A 17,782-nucleotide genomic window follows, 5' to 3' on the forward strand; every position below is an offset into this window, starting at 1 on the left:
GGACGGACTTTTAACCCCCTGGTGGAGACGCGGATAACCACACCACGTCGCGGGTGGAGGTCCTGACGTCGGCCTTTTCAACAAGCTCCGTCCCGCTTCCTCCGCGGAACGCGGAAAACAGAGTTTTGAAAAATCTCCGCCCTGGGAGGCCTTTTTCCACGAGCTTGGGTTCCGGTTCCTTAAAGGCTGTTTTCCTGAGGGCGGGGCCAAAACGCTGAGAAAATACTACTTCCTCAAAAACATCTCTATACGTGTGGAATAGTTTGGATTTTTATTGAGTTCATCCCTGTTTTGTCCTCCCCCCTTGTGCGGGACTTGGTAGGTTCCATCCTCTTCAGCAAAAAAGGAAAATAGAGAATATAAAGATAAAATAAAGAAGGAAGGAAGGAAGCCATGAAGGAAGGAAGGAAGGAAGGAAGGAAGGAAAGAAGGAAGGATGGAGGAAGGGAAGAAAGTATGAAAGACGGTAGGGTAGGAAGGAAGGAATGTAGGAAAGAGGAAGGAAGGAAGGAAGCAAGGAAGGAAAGAGGAGAAGGAGGGAAGGATGGATGGATGGATGGAGGAAGGGGAGATAGTATGAAAGACGGAAGGGGAGAGGGAAGGAGAGAGGGAGGGGAGGAAGGAAAGCAGGAAGAAAGAAGGAAAGAGGAAGGAAGAGAGGCAGGAAGGAAGGTGCAGCTGCAGCAGAACGACTCTCCTACACGGAATCCAAGCCGTGGTTCCCTTCCCTCGTCTCTAGCTTCCCAGTCTGTCGGTGCCGTTTTCATCGGCGCCGTTGCCGGGGGTGACGCGCGGACCGGCGAGCCGCCAAATCGTGCGACGCGGAGGACGGGTCCCAAAAAGTTCTTTCTCGAGACGGCCCGTTCTCTCACACTGCGTTGGTTAGGTTATTTCACAGGCACGTTTGGGAACTTTTCAAACAGCACGGTTAGTCCCTAACTTGTTGGTTTTCTTGGCGCTCTCCTCTTTGTTTCCAAAGCTGCTGTGTGCGGCGAACACAGCAACAACGGCAAACTATTCGGCGGGTCACACATTTGGGCGTGACATTGGTCGCGAGCGGAGGCAACGCTCACACTACTCCACATCCAATATTCTCGTTTGGCCGTTCACATTATTTTCTACATGTGGCCAATCCAGTGCTTCCTGTTCATTGATTTGTTTGGAGCGGCCGCCACAATATGAAACATTGATCGTCACATATGGATTTACAATTTTCCTTTTTACTATTTAAAAGGGGTAAAATCGTATTTCATTGTAGAGCGCATTGATTCTCTCTCTCTCTCCCTCCCTCCGTCCATCCTTCACCTGACGGGGTGGTGTTTGTTCTGGAAGCCACCAGCCTCTTTACAAACCATCGCCCCCGTGTACGTGCTGTACACCTTCATGTTGCCATGGAAACATCTCACTGAGGCACCAGCTCTGCACCGTTGTTCTCTCTCTCTCTCTCTCTCTCTCTCTCTCTCTCTCTCTCTCTCTCTCTCTCTCTCTCTCTCTCTCTCTCTCTCTCTCTCTCTCTCTCTCTCTCTCTCTCTCTCTCTCTCTCTCTCTCTCTCTCTCTCTCTCTCTCTCTCTCCTTATTCTTTTTTTTACTTCCCACTTCACAGTGGAGGGGAAAGAAGCTTGCACCGGGGGGGGGGGGGCAAATTTGCGTTTTGCATAATTACCGGTAAAGCAGGCACAGTAATTCATGTTCTGCATTACGTCTTCATGAAAAAAAGAGAAAACAAAATTGCTAATAAACAACCGACTTGGGGGGTGGGGGGTGCAAAACTATGAGAGAGAAAAAAAAACTAGCAACATAGCAAAACACCAGACTCAAATTCAGCATCATCCTCCCACCAGCAGGCTCCAGGCAGGAGGCGGCTACAGGGGGCGGCTACAGGGGGCGGCTGCAAGGGGGCGGCTGCAAGGGGGGCGGCAGCAGAGGGCGGCTACAGGGGGCGGCTGCAAGGGGGCGGCTGCAAGGGGGCGGCTGCAAGGGGGCGGCAGCAGAGGGCGGCTACAGGGGGCGGCTGCAAGGGGGCGGCTGCAAGGGGGCGGCTGCAAGGGGGCGGCTGCAAGGGGGCGGCTACAGGGGGCGGCTACAGGGGGCGGCTGCAAGGGGGCGGCTGCAAGGGGGCGGCTGCAAGGGGGCGGCAGCAGAGGGCGGCTACAGGGGGCGGCTGCAAGGGGGCAGCTGCAGGGGGAGGCTGCTCTCCCCTCCACCCCCCCCCCCCCCCTCCAGGGGGCGGCTGAAAGGGGGCGGCTGCAGTGGGGCGGCTGCAAGGAGGCGGCTGCAAGGAGGCGGCTGCAAGGCGGCGGCGGCAGCCATGTTGGATAGGCCCCTGCACTCACCCTCAGAGAGCACAAGGGGGGGCGGGCGCTGCGCTGCACCACGCCTCGCATAACGTAGCTCCAGGTGGCCGAGGGCGCACCGGGAAAATAATATCTAGAGGCGACGGAAAAAAGCGCCCACAGGAACCTCCTTGGAAGGGAGAAAAGAAATAGAAAAGAAAGGGGATAAAAGTGGAGGACAGGAAGTGGTGGGAGCTGACAGGGCTCCTCCATCAGTAAGAGGCCGTGATGAAGGAGCGATGAATGCAAAATGGTAGAAAACACCTGAAGCAGCCATTTATTCATGAGCCTTCTAATTGGAGCTTTTAAAACACGGGGGTTTAAGGGAATGAAAAAATGTCCGTCTGCCACCCGTCGCTGAATATCCCAACCAGGCACACCGTCCCGAAGCCAAGGAAAAAAAAACACATAACGTACAGCATATGCATTAAGTTTTGAATTTATAATTTTATTATATTAATATATTAAATTGTTATATTTCCATATTCACTCGATATCAATAATGTCACCATATTTTGGGGTTGACTCTTGGTACAGAGCGGGTAGACTTCTTTAAATGTAGAAAAAAGTTGCATGAAAAACAAAGTAGGGCTGGCCCATATTGACAAAATCAAATACAGCAATAATTTTGGTACAAATACCTCGATATTGAAAATTTGGCGATGACTAACTGTGCTTCCATAAGATATTGACACCAGGAATATTTGAGAAACAATCTTTAGTAATGGAGAGGGTATTATCACTATTAACAGTGGAACAGTCTATGAAGTTAGGAAAACAGCATCACTTTGCTGTAACACTGAGACATTTAAATATTTCGTACAATTACCAGAACCAGGGCTAACGACACAAATTACTGTTTCCCGAGTTCCCATGAACGCAGCATCACCTCCAGCACAAATTACATTTTTTAAAGTTCCGGGAAACACAGCATCACTTCTAGTGCTGGAACGGGACGTAGTTGAGTTTTTAAACTAATAATTCTAAAAATCTTGATGCAGAGTCGAAAAGAAGATAAACAAGACAGATGCCAAAGGTTTTACTCTGAAGCACAATGATTGGTTGAGAGGCATGGCACTATGTTGCTGCTATTTTACCACATCGTGAAACAAATGTCACCGCTATGCGTCTGCACGTCCGCCACATCGGAGCGGTCAAGCTCCGCTAGCCAACAAATAGGATGTGCGTTGAGAGACGCAGACCTCTCTACAAAATGGACTGTAACTCAATTCGGAACCGATTCTCATGAAATTCAGTTTGTTAAAGACAAGGGGAATTGAACATGGTACTGGAATGAAATTCGGTTACTGGGAGCGGATCGAATCATATTTTTTCATCCACTACTGTGTTTAGAGGAAAAAGGTTTTATTTTTTTTAGATTTTATTTAACCATTGGACATCTTGAGTGTTCATTTCATTTCAGGCTATAGGCAAGAGTTCCTCCCTTTAGGTGTTTTACAGAAGAAGCAAAGTTATATTTGTCTCCCTTTTTATTTATTTATTTTTATTTCTTTTGCTGATCCGAAAAACGACCCGTGACTTAAAACCGTGATACCACCCCAACCGGGGGTTTCGTGACCCCCCTGTACCCCGAATCACTTCCGGCACGAATTACAGCTTTCCGAGTTCCCGTGAGTGCAGCGCCACTTCCTGCCGTGCCTCGACCCGACACAAACCTTTCTGACCGGAGGGCCGCGCCCGCGTCTTCTAACGTAATACCAGAGAACCAGACCACCAGTCGGTCGACCACGGACGGCGTCGTTCCTTCGGACGGATAAAAAAAATGTACAATCAAAAATGCTAAAATGTGTCATCAAATATACTTTGGGGGCTGTTAATACACCTGCACGGCCAGGTAGAGTCTATGTGTGAGAAACACTGGGTGCACTCATAAGAAATACTAAGACTACGATATAGTCTCACATCGCGACATCGATATTACAAGCATATATATATGGTATATGTATATACATACTGTACATACATATATACACCACAGACCATTATACGAGCAGTGCAGAACCACAAGGCCCGCGTGTGCACCTACGAATCAACATTCTCAGGATGTTTCTATGACAAAACAGTTGAGATAACGCGCCGGTTTGGCGGCGCGCGCTTTAAATTCATCACGACCGGGTTTTCGCGTTTTGATTTCCATCCTTCTGCGTCCAGACGCTTCTGCTTCTCGTCAACGGAAGGGAAATAAAATGCTTTAAAAATGAAGACGATCCAGCCATCGCTCAGGGAACGGCCCCAGTCAGACGCTTAATAACCAGTGTAATTAAGACACCTAGATGAAGCAGGGACGGCCGTCCTCAAAACCTCAGCTTAATAACGACAGACAATTAGTGACCGCATCGATCAGAACCAGACGCCCGGGCGACCGGAGGCTCCTGAAATATTTTAATTCCAGGCCTTATTAAAATGTTCGTTCCCATTATATAACGCTTTACTAGTGGGAAACGTACGACTCGGCTGCAGCTCCTCGTTGTGCCTCAGTGCATTCCAATGGGGCAAACGTTTAAGCCTTTAAAAAAAAAAGTGCAAAAAATCTCCTTTTTGAACATGGGATGCTCACATTGTAGTCCCACGTGTCGTCTAGCCAGCTAGTGTCACTTTTAATTTAGAAGTACTTTTGAAATGATCACTTTTCTGCTACTTTGGATTACTTTTTGGATTACTTTTTGGAGTACTTTTACTTTGATTACCCTTGAATATTTCTGTAGTACATCCAGAGCTTAACGTTGGCTACAGCAGGTTGCCAGTAAAATAAATAAAAATTATATATACAGTATATTCATATTATTTTTATATATAATTACCGTATATATAATATTAACAAAGAAATTACAATGATCAGGCCGCTAGTAGGGAAGCGTCGCAAAGACAGGTTTCTAGTCTCTTACGCCACCAAAAGAGCCAATTTGCAGGAGCGCAAAACTGTGAATGGAACAGTGGAAACCTGACTAAAACCATGCGTGGCGGACCAAGGGCCGCGGTCAAGCCAGGGCTGCAGGCGGCAGCGCGGCAGGGGGGCCTCTGGACGCTCGTCCGGTCCAGAATAACATAAAAATGATCTAAAATGTGAGTTCCCGTTTCCAACACTGTTTTTGTTTTTTGGTTTGCAGGGTTTTATTGAAATTCGGCTATATCCGAGGCTAGAAACAGGAGGTCGTGTCGCTGCCACCAAGCAGCCTGCTGCCGTCAATTTCAAAAAGTTGCTCCAAGCGAAAACGTGACGACGTGTTTCGAAAAAAAAAAAGAAAAGTACACTCGACGTGCGTTACTGTAATGTGAGTTCCCGTTTTTCGGAAAGCTGATTTAAATTTTTAAAAGGCCTGAACGTTCGCCGAGCCTGCTCCTCAGAAGTGAAGCGCAATGAATAATTCCAACCAGCATTTTAACAAGACCCGAGCTTCAAAACAGGGAGGGGGGGGGTAGAAAAAAACCCCCAAAAAAACCATCCTGTCAGCTTGACTCAGACCTCTGCTTGGTCCAGGTCGGGAAGGAAAACCTTGGGAGCTGAACAGAAACCGCAATGAATAAATGAGGGTTCCCGTCCCTGACCTCCCGCGACATTCTACCTGTTTCGTTAATTATCGGCGGAGGCTGAAACATCCTCATCATCCCGTTTCGGGGATGATGAGGATGCTCTGCTCCGGATGCGCTGCTCCGGGGGAAACGCATCAGCGCTCCATTTGTTCCGCCGCCCAGCCGCGATCCCGCCGGCGGAGGCGGGCGCCGCCGTTTGGATTTCGCCCGGAGCCCATTGTGGGGAAAGATATGCACTGTGATTAATATTCAGAGACGCCTCGTTTTTCCGCCGCCTTGGTCGTCCTCCCGTGGCGACGGGAGGACGTTGACAATGGGACGTTGACGACGGGACGTCTCCGCCACGCCGCCTCCCTGGTCGTTAACACACAACAGCTCCCTTCAGAGTAGCCGTTCCGCACCCAGTTTGGGTGGAACTACGCCGCCTTCACGCCGTGGCCGTTTTTTTTCCTCCCCCGGAAGTAAACGAGTTGCAAACCAAGCCGTCATGACGGAGTGAAAAAACACCCAAAACAACCAAACTATGAAGGATCCAGACAGAAGGCGGATTGAATGTAGTGGTGGTTAGGTTAGTTAGCTCATTACCGCCATCACAGAAAATTATATACAATAGATATATTTTATTACATTTCATTTTTTTGGATGATATGAAATACGAACACAATAATCATCATTTAGTTGAGAAACTTTTCGGTTGCTCCGCTCGTTACTGGGAGGGACGGTCCATTAAACATACGGGGGATTTCTTCAGTGTGCGTCTGGTTATTATTCATTATTTCCAGGGCCGTCCCCCGACTCAGAATTGTGTCCAGATGATCTACACTCTGTATTGATCAAATGTATTTATGATTCCCCTTATTTACAATTCCTCGTTTAAATGTTACCACTGCGCTTTTTTTTGTTACCTTCCATCTGTTCTGTTATCGCCATGCGCAACAAGACGGAGAACAATCCCCACCGTCGCAGCCCTAGCGACAAAAAGTTCGGCCCTTTTTGAGGATGACCTCGTCGCGGGTGTCTCGTGGTGAAAAAAAAAAAAAAAAAGATTAGTTCCCCCGATGGCGGCGTGGGGGATCCTTCAAGGCCTCCCGCGGAGCTCGCGGGTTCCCCGGGTGAGACGGATGGCTGCGGAGGGGAATAACTCAACGTGCGACTCGGAGCTCCAGGCGTATTCAATAACAGCCGAGCAACTTGTCCGAGCGGTCACAACACGACACAGCGGAGGAGTACAAAACGCTTCACCGCACAGCAAGAATAATGGAGGCTGAACATAGAGGCGTGCCCAGGGAGTCAGAGGGGGAGGGGGGGGGGGGAGGGAATGAGAGAGAGAGAGAGAGGGTTGTGTCTCGCAACTTTGGCGCTCACAAAGGAGGAATGCACAAGGAATGCACATCCGGTCGAGTATTTTTTGGGGAGAAGGGGAGCCGGGTACGGCCTCGTGCGCACGCACGCCGAGGGGACAAGCGTATGCACAAAAACATAATATTGCTTCAATTAGTTAAGAATATTATATATGACGTATGGATGTTGACTTAATAAGTGAGAGTAAATAAAAAGGCTGTTTGACAAGATCTCTTTGAAAAGAGGTGTCAGAAGGAGAGCCGCTCCGGCTACAGTTATTCATTTGGGCGGAGTGCGAACGAGTCGTTCGTGAGGAGCCGAACCTCCAAGGAGAGTCGAACTTTCTCCGGTCACGCTCGGGGCTCTTGTCCTTCCCAGATGGAGAGTCTCCGCTCGGCCCGCCCGCCCGGCCAGACTCGGGAGTCATTTGGGGAGAGGCGGCGGCCGCCCGGTAGACGCCGGATTTGCCGTTTCGCGTCGTTTACAGAGGCTCAGCGGCGGGATTGAGCTTGAAAGACGTTTTCACTTCCCGAAAAGGGGAGGATCCCTTTCCATACTTACTTTTTTTTTTTTTGGTCCTTGTTCCGTGAAAAGCTCCTATTAACTCTGAACGCATCTGTCAATGTCAGATCTTTAACAAGAAATAAGAAATTAGGGACAAACGAGGATGGGATTCTACTTCAAACAGAGATGAGAGTGGGAGATTGTTTCATTATCAATACAGACAAATTGGGAGAACGGTGCAGACACAGCGTAGCGATCAGAAGTAGTGGTAGGAATAGTAATAGTACAGTGCTTAATTGAATTATTTATGTATAATTATTTATTTATTTATTTATTTATTTCATGGATATATATTTATTTAAAGATTTCATGTATTTATTTATTTATTTATTTTATAACAGAAAACAGAAAAACGTTTTCGTTGACAAATTAAGGAAATGAGTGACTCCCACGGTGAATCCCACGGCTCTGTCGCACGTTTGCGGGCGCGGTCGAGCGAGGCCGCGAGGCGGGGCCAGCGCGGTCGACCCGCGCTCCCTGCTCTCAGCCCCCGCGAAGTGCGGTCGGGTTGCCCGGCCGAGCGTGGCGGCCGGGAGGTTGTCTCATGCGTCGGTTCCTTTCGGTGAGGGAGTCCACGGGCGGGGATCGTCAGGGTGCGCTCCGAAAACCGGGCGTGCCGCCACCCATGTATGTATGTGCTGTATGTATGTACAGTATGTGCTGTATGTATGTGCTGTATGTATGTACAGTATGTGCTGTATGTATGTGCTGTATGTATGTATGTGCTATATGTATGTATGTGCTGTATGTATGTATGTGCTGTATGTATGTATGTATGTGCTGTATGTATGTATGTGCTATATGTATGTATGTGCTGTATGTATGTATGTGCTATATGTATGTATGTGCTGTATGCATGTATGTGCTATATGTATGTATGTGCTATATGTACGTATGTGCTATGTGTATGTATGTGCTGTATGTATGTGCTGTATGTATGTATATACATACGTATGAATGTATGTACGTATGTATGTATGTATGTGCTGTATGTGTGTATGTATGTGCTGTATGTATGTATGTGCTATATGTATGTATGTGCTGTATGTATGTATGTGCTGTATGTATGTACAGTATGTGATGTATGTATGTGCTGTATGCATGTATGTGCTATATGTATGTATGTGCTATATGTATGTATGTGCTGTATGTATGTATGTGCTATATGTATGTATGTGCTGTATGCATGTATGTGCTATATGTATGTATGTGCTATATGTACGTATGTGCTATGTGTATGTATGTGCTGTATGTATGTGCTGTATGTATGTATATACATACGTATGAATGTATGTACGTATGTATGTATGTATGTGCTGTATGTGCTGTATGTATGTATGTACATACGTATGTATGTATGCATGTAAGATTCAAGAGGTTTATTCGTCACATACATATACATACTGTATTTATATACATGTTTACTGTATATGCATGTATGTATGTATGTATGTATGTATGTATGTATGTATGTATGTGCTGTATGTGCTGTATGTGCTTTTTGTATGTATGTATGTATGCACCTACGTATGAATGTATGCACGTACATATGTATGTATGTATGTATGTATGTGTATGCATATTCATATGTAGGGGAAAGTGAATTTTAGATTTATTTCAATTTTTTTTTTTTCATCATGTGTGTGTATGTATGTATGGATGTATGTGCTATATGTGCTGTATTTATGTGTGTGTATGTATGTATGTATGTATTTATGTATCTATGTATGTGTATTCATATATATATATATATATATATATATATATATATATATATATATATATATATATATATATATATATATATATACACACACATATATACATACATACATATGCAGGGGAAAGTGAATTTTAATATATAATTTTTATTATGTATGCGTGTATGTATGTATGAATGAATGTGCTGTATGTATTTATGTGTATATATGTATGTATGTATGTATGTATGTGTTTATGTATGTATGTATGTATGTGTATGCATATATATGTAGGGGAAAGTGAATTTTAGATTTATTTCAAATAATATATATGTTTTATTATGTATGTGCTGTATGTATGAATGTATGTATATATGTATTTATGTATGTATGTATGTGTATGCATATATATGTTTGTATGTATGTATGTTTGTATGTACTGTATATATGTATGTATGTATGTATGTATCTATTTATGTATTTATTTTTTTCTTTTTTTTCTAATATCCCATTTATTATTCCCGTAATTTATCTATTTATCTATGTATTTATGCATTTCCTTATTTCTATCGGGGGGAGGATTTGGGACGATTTCCTCAGGAAGCTGCAGAAAATGCTAAACCAACAGAAAAAAAGCGCTGAGAGCGAGGAACCATCTGCAACATTAACTGTGATTAAACGCAGAGGAAGGAAGAAAGAAAGAAAGAAAGAAAGAAAGAAAGAAAGAACTATGAGAGGAGTCTGAAGCTGCAGCCTGAGAGGAACGACAACAAGCAGAGCACAAACACACTCTCACACACACTCACACACACACACGTCTCATTAAGCACAGCGCTGCAGACGCACGGGTTTTAAAACTAATTGCTGGTGTTTTATCAATAGCAGCCTCATAATTCTAATGCAAAGTGCTCCCACGCAGCGCAAGGTCTTCCACTGGACGGCAGGTCACAAATAATAACTTAACATAGGATTAAATACAATCAAATAAAAAGTTACCCCCCCCCCACGCACACTCCCATTAAAAGTTTCCTCCTCTGAGAAGGGCAGAGCAGCGTGGAAGATCTGAATCGGCATTGTACGTCCAATCAGGAAGTGGAGAGATACAGTGATGGAGTCGCGGTCGCATACAAACAAAGAACAATGAGAAATGCTCCCTTAAAGGGGACCCATTATGCTTTTCCTATTTTCTGTCACGTATATAATGTTAGGGTGTGGGATGTTCATATCGGCCAAAGTCAAATCATGAGGTAAACTAATGACAAAGTAAAGTGATCGCTGCGAACCAAACGCTCAGTCAGCTCGTCACGGATTTCTTTTCATGGTTACCTGCTCCATCTGATCCGCCGTGCGTTTCTCCAAACAAAACCAATAAAAACTGTGTTTTTATTGTAGATGTATTTATTTATTTATTCATTTTTATTTTCCGACGTTTACGTGAAACAAAAATCTAAGATGTAGATCTAATATGAGTGAAGATTCAGCAACTGGATTGCTTATTTCTCGCCTCACATTTGTTCAGAAACATATTTTAGCTTACTGATAAGGTGAAATCTGCGAAGGTTACGGAGTAAATAAAACCCCATCGGCTCGGAACTCGGGCCTTGGCTGCTCATTCACAATTAAAGCTACACAAACTGAAACAGCCCGTTTTGGAACAGTACCGGTTTAGAGGCATGTCACAATGACTAGCATGCATCATCTGAGCTGTGTTTTCAGTAAAAACACTTAGGGTTAGGGTTAGGGACCTGTCTTGGCGACCTCAGAGACCATCATTAATGTGAGTGAAAAGGAGCAGAACAGGCCACCTTTGATATTGTTGATGTGTAGTTGTAGTTCACGTTCTCCAGACCTTTTTCAACATGTAAAGTTTTTAAATTATTAAAAGTACTGTATTCACTGGATATAAAAAATAATGAAAAGACTGTTCCTCGAAGTTTTGCTCAGACACATGATATTTGGTGTTCCAAACATCACTGATGGAGGGATTTCAGCCGGGCCCACACTACAAGACAAGAAAATCTAAACAGTGAAAAAGTGAGAGACCTCACACAACGACACATCATGACGCATTTCAGACCAACTATCAGGATGTTGCTCTATGTTGAATCTACAATCTTGGGCAGACTCTATCTGCTCAGAAGATTTAGGTCCTCTGGCGTGCAGGGGGCTCTCCTGAGGACCTTCTCGGACACCGTGGTGGCATCGGCCATCTTTTAGGGAGTGGTCTGCCGGGGCAACAGCCTCACCACAGCTGACAGGAAGAGACTTGACAAAGTGCTCAAGAAGGCCAGGTCTGTCCTGGGGGGCCCCCTGGACCCGGTGCAGGTGGCGGGAGAAAGGAGGATGACGGCTCCGCTGTCATCCATGATGGAGAACGAATCCCAACCCATGCATGAGACTCTGACGGCACTGGAGAGCTCCTTCAGCGACCAGGAGCTGCTTGCTGGTTTCTATTTATGGTGATTATTTTATTTTTCTTTCTATATATTTCATATTGTCTATAGTGCTTACCTTGATATGCTCTCTATTTTCTGCTGTCCCCTTTTTGCTGCTGGAACAATGTAGATTTTCCCGGTGTGGGACTAATAAAGGTTTATCTTATCTTATCTCATCTTCTGGAGAAGACGGTTTGGGGAAAAAAAAAAAATGTTTTCACCTTAATTACAGGCAAAAAAAGGCTAAATTACGGAAGTGTTGTGTTTTAATTTTGCGGGGGGAAAAAAGCCATTTTTCTTTTTTAATCATCTGGTCATTAAGGGGAGTGGTCGCCTCTCTGCCACAGCGCAGTAGAAGGCTGTTAGTCGGTCTATTTAGGATGGTGAAGTACTGTTTTAGGATTTATTATTTGGAAATGATAAAGAGTATTTATACCAAAAAAATCCACTTCTTACAAAATAAAGTCCCATCCCAACGGAGACGGCGGAAAAGTTAAAGGGAACAATGGAGATGGGCTTGACGGTGCGGTTTGGCTTTGTTTTGTTCAAGTCAGAAACAAAGGAACAACAAATAGATCTAGATCTAAAATAAAATAAAAACACACCCTGTCTTCCTCTCAGATAAGAGACCGAGATGAAAGGCGGAGCCCCGCCGATCCGCAGAGATCTCCATACATCAAGCAGGAATATATCAGTAGGAATGCATCAGTTTCATACAAGTAGGGACCTGGGGAGATCATCAAAATCTGGAGAAACAACACACATGAGCGTCTCCCGCCAAGCTGCCGCTCCCCGCAGCGCTCGCCCTGCCCCGTCTCCCCCATGTGACGCCACGCTCAAGTTTGCGGGCAGCGTCCGATTTTTTTCTATTTAAGAAAATAAATGAAAATGATTCTTACAGTGAATGGAATTGCTACGCTACATCATTTCCCCACACATTCATTCGCTGGGTGTGTCAACCTGCAAGTTGAACTTCAACAGTTTTCTTGCTGTCGTGTGTTTGGGCGGCGCAACAAAATCTTCCATCTCGAATGTAGGTCGTCTGTCACGGCATAGCACGTTTTCCGTATATTCAGTTAATAAATTGTTTGCATTAAAATAAAACCCACGGTCGAGCCTGTTTTCATTTGACCTGTGACGCGGCGCAGCACGGGAAAAGGCGCTTGTCAGGGCTCTTGAATTCACAGGAGATGTGAAATGAGCGGGACAAAATGAACGACATACGTATATGTATATCAAAATCTGATTGAAGTTGTAAACTTTCATTCACTGAAACATTGAACTAAACAATGCGGAACACAAAAATTTTTCATCAACACGCTTTAAAAAAAAAAAGTTGTAAACAAAGGCCGGTGTGTTTATTTTCTCTTCCGCGTTTCCAGAAGAGCGATGTGTGTTTACATTTGTAAGAAAGTAATGTCACAATACAGTACATAAATAAATCTATGTGATCACATCAACGTATATGCGCACACATAATGACGAACGCAACCTCAAGGAACCCCAGTCACATATTTTCCATTATTCACATCATTTCCACGGACATTCCCAAGCCTTGGAGTCCCAGATGCAGCTGTCATTGCCAGGCCTCACCTCGACGCAGCTGCAGAGAGCGAGAGCGACACTCGTCACAGAGTTCACCAATCACCAATGACGCCAAAAGGACACTCTGTTATTTGTTTCCGACTTCTGACCCCGAGAGCTGCTCCTTAGCACGTCTCTGATCCGACACCTCGTCCGAGTAAAAACCGACGTCTGTCTGCCCCTTTTTTTTTTTTAAGACCGCCGACTGACAAACTGGAGATTAAAGCCACCCTTTCATTTCTGTAACGCATTCACCCCCCCCGCGTGCGGATAACGCAAACCACCGTCACACCGTATGACGGTCATTTTTCTATGGTCTTACGATGTGCAAGATTCAGATAACGGACTCCATTCACCAACAACTGGTTGAAATTAAATTCAGTTCCTGGCGGATCCAATCATATTTTTTCATTCATGTTTAAAGGAAGAAGGGATCATGCATGACTCATATTGCACTTTAATTTAACAATTGAGTATTGATTGAATATTTTATATTTGAAGATGGGCAAAAGGTCCTTGCTTTCAACAGAATAAATGGAAAGCAAAGTTCTGTTTGATCCAAACCGTGAGTCCCCGCTCTCAAAACCGGAAATCTTGTTAACTCCCCGTACCGGGCCGCAGAACATATGGCTCCGGGGTCGCAAGGCCGCCCGTCCGCGGTCACATCATCACACAAAAGATATAAATAAATAAACGCTCCAGGTCTAAACATATAAAAAATAAAAATGTCATTCTTAAAGTGTGCACATGATTTACAAAGTGCACAGCGTACACACTCACATAATCACTTCTAATCAATATCCTTTTTGTATTTAATATCTGACTGCGAGACGATACCGCCCTGCGCTCTTTCATAAAATGCCAAAATAGTTCAGAGAAGATCAAAAGGAAGGAGAGGTGAAGATGGAAACCAAACGACCCAGGAGACGTAGAAATGTTTATTTCGTAGAACTGCTCACAAATAGGGCTGAAAACTAGAGGTTTCAGCATTCTGCACGTTGTAGAGGAATTAGAAATAATCTGCTAACTATCAAATGGTAAAATGTCAGATCCTCGTTATTGTTGTTTACCATCTCGCTTGCAATATAGGTTATCTATTGGTGACAATTCTCTGTATCATCTGATATTCTGTCATATACTGTGTGTCACACAAACAGGCCTAACAAGCGATGGGGCTGAGAAAGAACGTGGGCGGGTCAAAGTGAGAATAAAAATTTGAAAATAAAAACACAATTGACTCAATTGAAGGGAACAAACGATGATAGAAACCAACAGAGCGGCGCCGTTTGAGCTCTGACGGCGCGATCTGCCGGGGTTTAGGGGAGGATTAGGATTAAAAACGCGTCTTGAGACCCAGAAGAACCCTGTTGGTAGGAGACAAATCAACGCAGCCAAAGCCATAAACCTCTGAAATACGATGAACAGTAAAACAACTATCCCTTAATCACAATATTCCTTAATGAAACTGACACCAGGAAAAAGCAGAGCAACCGTGGACAGTTTCAACGCCGCTCCAACATCTGCAACGACTCACAATAACAATACGTTATGACTCAACATGACTAAATACGAATAAACATGACTAAATATGACTAAATACAACTAAATATGACTAAATACTATTAAATACTACTGAATACGACTAAACACGACCAAATATGACTAAACACAACGAAATACAACAAAATGTGACTAAATACGATTAAATACTACTGAATACGACTAAACACGACCAAATATGACTAAACACAACGAAACACAACGGAATACGACTAAACACGACTAAATACAACTAAACATGACTAAATATGAATAAACATGACTAAATACAACTAAACATGACTAAATACGATTAAATACTACTGAATACGATTAAATACTACTGAATACGACTAAACACGACCAAATATGACTAAACACAATGAAACACAACGGAATACGACTAAATACGACTAAATACGATTAAATATGACGAAACGCGACTAAACACGACTAAACACGACTAAATATGACTAAACACGACTAAATTCAACACACGATTAATTCTGAATACTACCAGATAACTAGAGCAATTGCACATTCAGCAACATCATAAAGCAATGCCTTAAGAAGAAGAAGGAGGAAATACATCTGAATATAAGTGTGAAAATCCAGACATATCATGTGAAAAAATACAACCACAACCACGATATTTTGAACACGTCCTCCGACCAAACTCCTCCACACTTCCTGGAGGTTTTGCCGCAGAACAACCAATAAACAGCTCCTGATCCCAGTGCTCCCAGGTCCCACTTTCTCAACCCGGGTCTTTAAATCCAAACGTTGGTTTCCACCACTGATATCGCTCCCTGCTGATAACGCAGCACCCTGCTGCAGCTCCTCACTGTGCCTCAGTGCAGGGGCAAACGTTTAGGCCTTAAAAAAAAACAAAAATATGATATAAATGATATAAATAGATGATTCTGTTTTGGGGTTTTTTTCCACTGTTTCATGGACACTTGCACAAATCAGGTTTTTGACGTGCTAACGTCAGAGACTAGAAACAGGAAGTTGCCCCGATTCCTACTGGAAACCTGCCGTAGTCGAGGCCACGCTCCCGATGTACCGCGGCGATTGCTGAAAGCGGTTGAAAAATATTTTAGATGAATGTGATGTTTCTGTTATTCAAAACAGGCACAAACACACGGGGTAACAAGCGACTTTGATGGCAGCACGAGGGACAGCGACCGGAACAGCTCTTTACGAAACACCGAGGTTTTGGAGGAGTTTGCCGACGTTTGGACGCACGGTGAACTTTGAACGCAGGGCTTTGCGATTCCGTCCTCGTTCCCAGCCCCAGCCACATTGAGGGAGCGACGCTCCGGGCCGTGACTCTAAAGTGGCGCTCCGTAAACGACTCCCGGAATTCCATGAGAAGGTGCAGCGTTGAGTGCAGCCCCCTCCACGTCGGCTGTGTATCGACCGCAACGAGCCGCGCTGGAGCGAACCCGAAATCACTACGGCGGCCCCCGCCACCAACCGCGTAAACGTCATAGGGAGAAGCGCATGCGCGTCGCATCGCAGGACAAACATGCAGCGGCCGTTTCTCTTGCGAGGTGCCAGGCAAATAGCGGCTCCAACCTGGGATTTTGTCAACAGAATAATGTGACGGATTACCACTTTAAGGAAAATGAACTTTGCTAGCATGTGGATGCTATTCAGGCCTGTTGTGCACATCACATGAGCTAAGTAGTGGTGTTTCTATCAGTAACATGTGCTGAGATAATCCATAATCCACTGGATTACCTTCCATGTGCAGATTTAGGCAATTGGTGACTGGGGAGGTGTTGATGATGCTTGGATGGTGGGTGGATGCATGGGCACATGGACCCATCACTCCTAATTATAATAATAACAACAAGCGGGAGAATAAAGGATGACAGGGCTCCACCCGGACTCACCCAGCACGAAGAAGGGCAGCTCGGTGTTTTCCAGGTCGTCCACCAGCACCACCTCCCCGGGGAAGTCGTTCCTGACGGAGAACAGCAGCTTGGGCTCGGAGGCCGAGGCGCTGTGCATGATGCTCAGCTCGTTCTCCCGCAGGAAGGGCAGCGCCGACACGGTGACGCTCTTCACCCGGCACTCCGGGTCCTGGTTCCGCTCCTCGTCCGCGGTCAGACCGGCGCGGACGCCCGCCGGCCCGAAGGCGGCGAGCAGCAGCCCGGACAGCCGCAGCAGCAGCAGCGGCAGCGCCGTCATCGTCGTCGTCGTCGTCGGTCCCGTCGCGTTGATGCTCGCCATGTCGGCTGCTCGGTTCCCGCTCGGTCCCTCCTCCCTGTCCGCGCCGCCGCGCACGCCGCCTCCGTCGGATTGGAGAGCGGCGGCGCAGGCGCTGAGGCGGCGGAGCTCCGGAGCCCACGGAGGGGTTCGCACGCCTGCAAACATGTTGACGTCCCGCTGTTTTGACGACATTTACTCATATTTTTGGCAAGATAACAAAAACAATAATAATTCAATAATTATTATGATCATCGTCATCATTACGATTATTATCTGATAGAGCACTAGAGCACGAATCTAATTGCAAATTGCATTATTTAAATGTTTGACTTTTCTAAATATATTTAAAGAGCATAAGTATACAGTATACTTTCATTTTAAATACCATTCAGTATATATATATATATATATATATATATATATATATATATATATATATATATATATATATATATATATATTGAATATACGATATGACGACACTATGCACAGGATAAATTATTATTGTCGATT

General features: G+C 44.9%; 1 protein-coding gene across 1 annotated transcript in view; it reads right to left on the reverse strand.

The window, feature by feature from the left end:
* The window catches only part of astn1 (astrotactin 1), a gene marked incomplete at its 5' end in the record, with an annotated part of 346,128 nt that extends 328,667 nt beyond the window's left edge, over positions 1 to 17,461 (reverse strand). The window contains one exon of the mRNA XM_080010501.1: positions 16,951 to 17,461. Coding sequence (XP_079866627.1) covers positions 16,951 to 17,461 — 511 coding nt within the window. The remainder of the gene's footprint in view (positions 1 to 16,950) is intronic.
* Between the last annotated feature and the right edge of the window lie 321 nt (positions 17,462 to 17,782).

The sequence above is a fragment of the Zeus faber genome, assembly GCF_960531495.2.
Source record: "Zeus faber genome assembly, chromosome: 12".
In the NCBI taxonomy this organism is placed as follows: domain Eukaryota; kingdom Metazoa; phylum Chordata; class Actinopteri; order Zeiformes; family Zeidae; genus Zeus; species Zeus faber.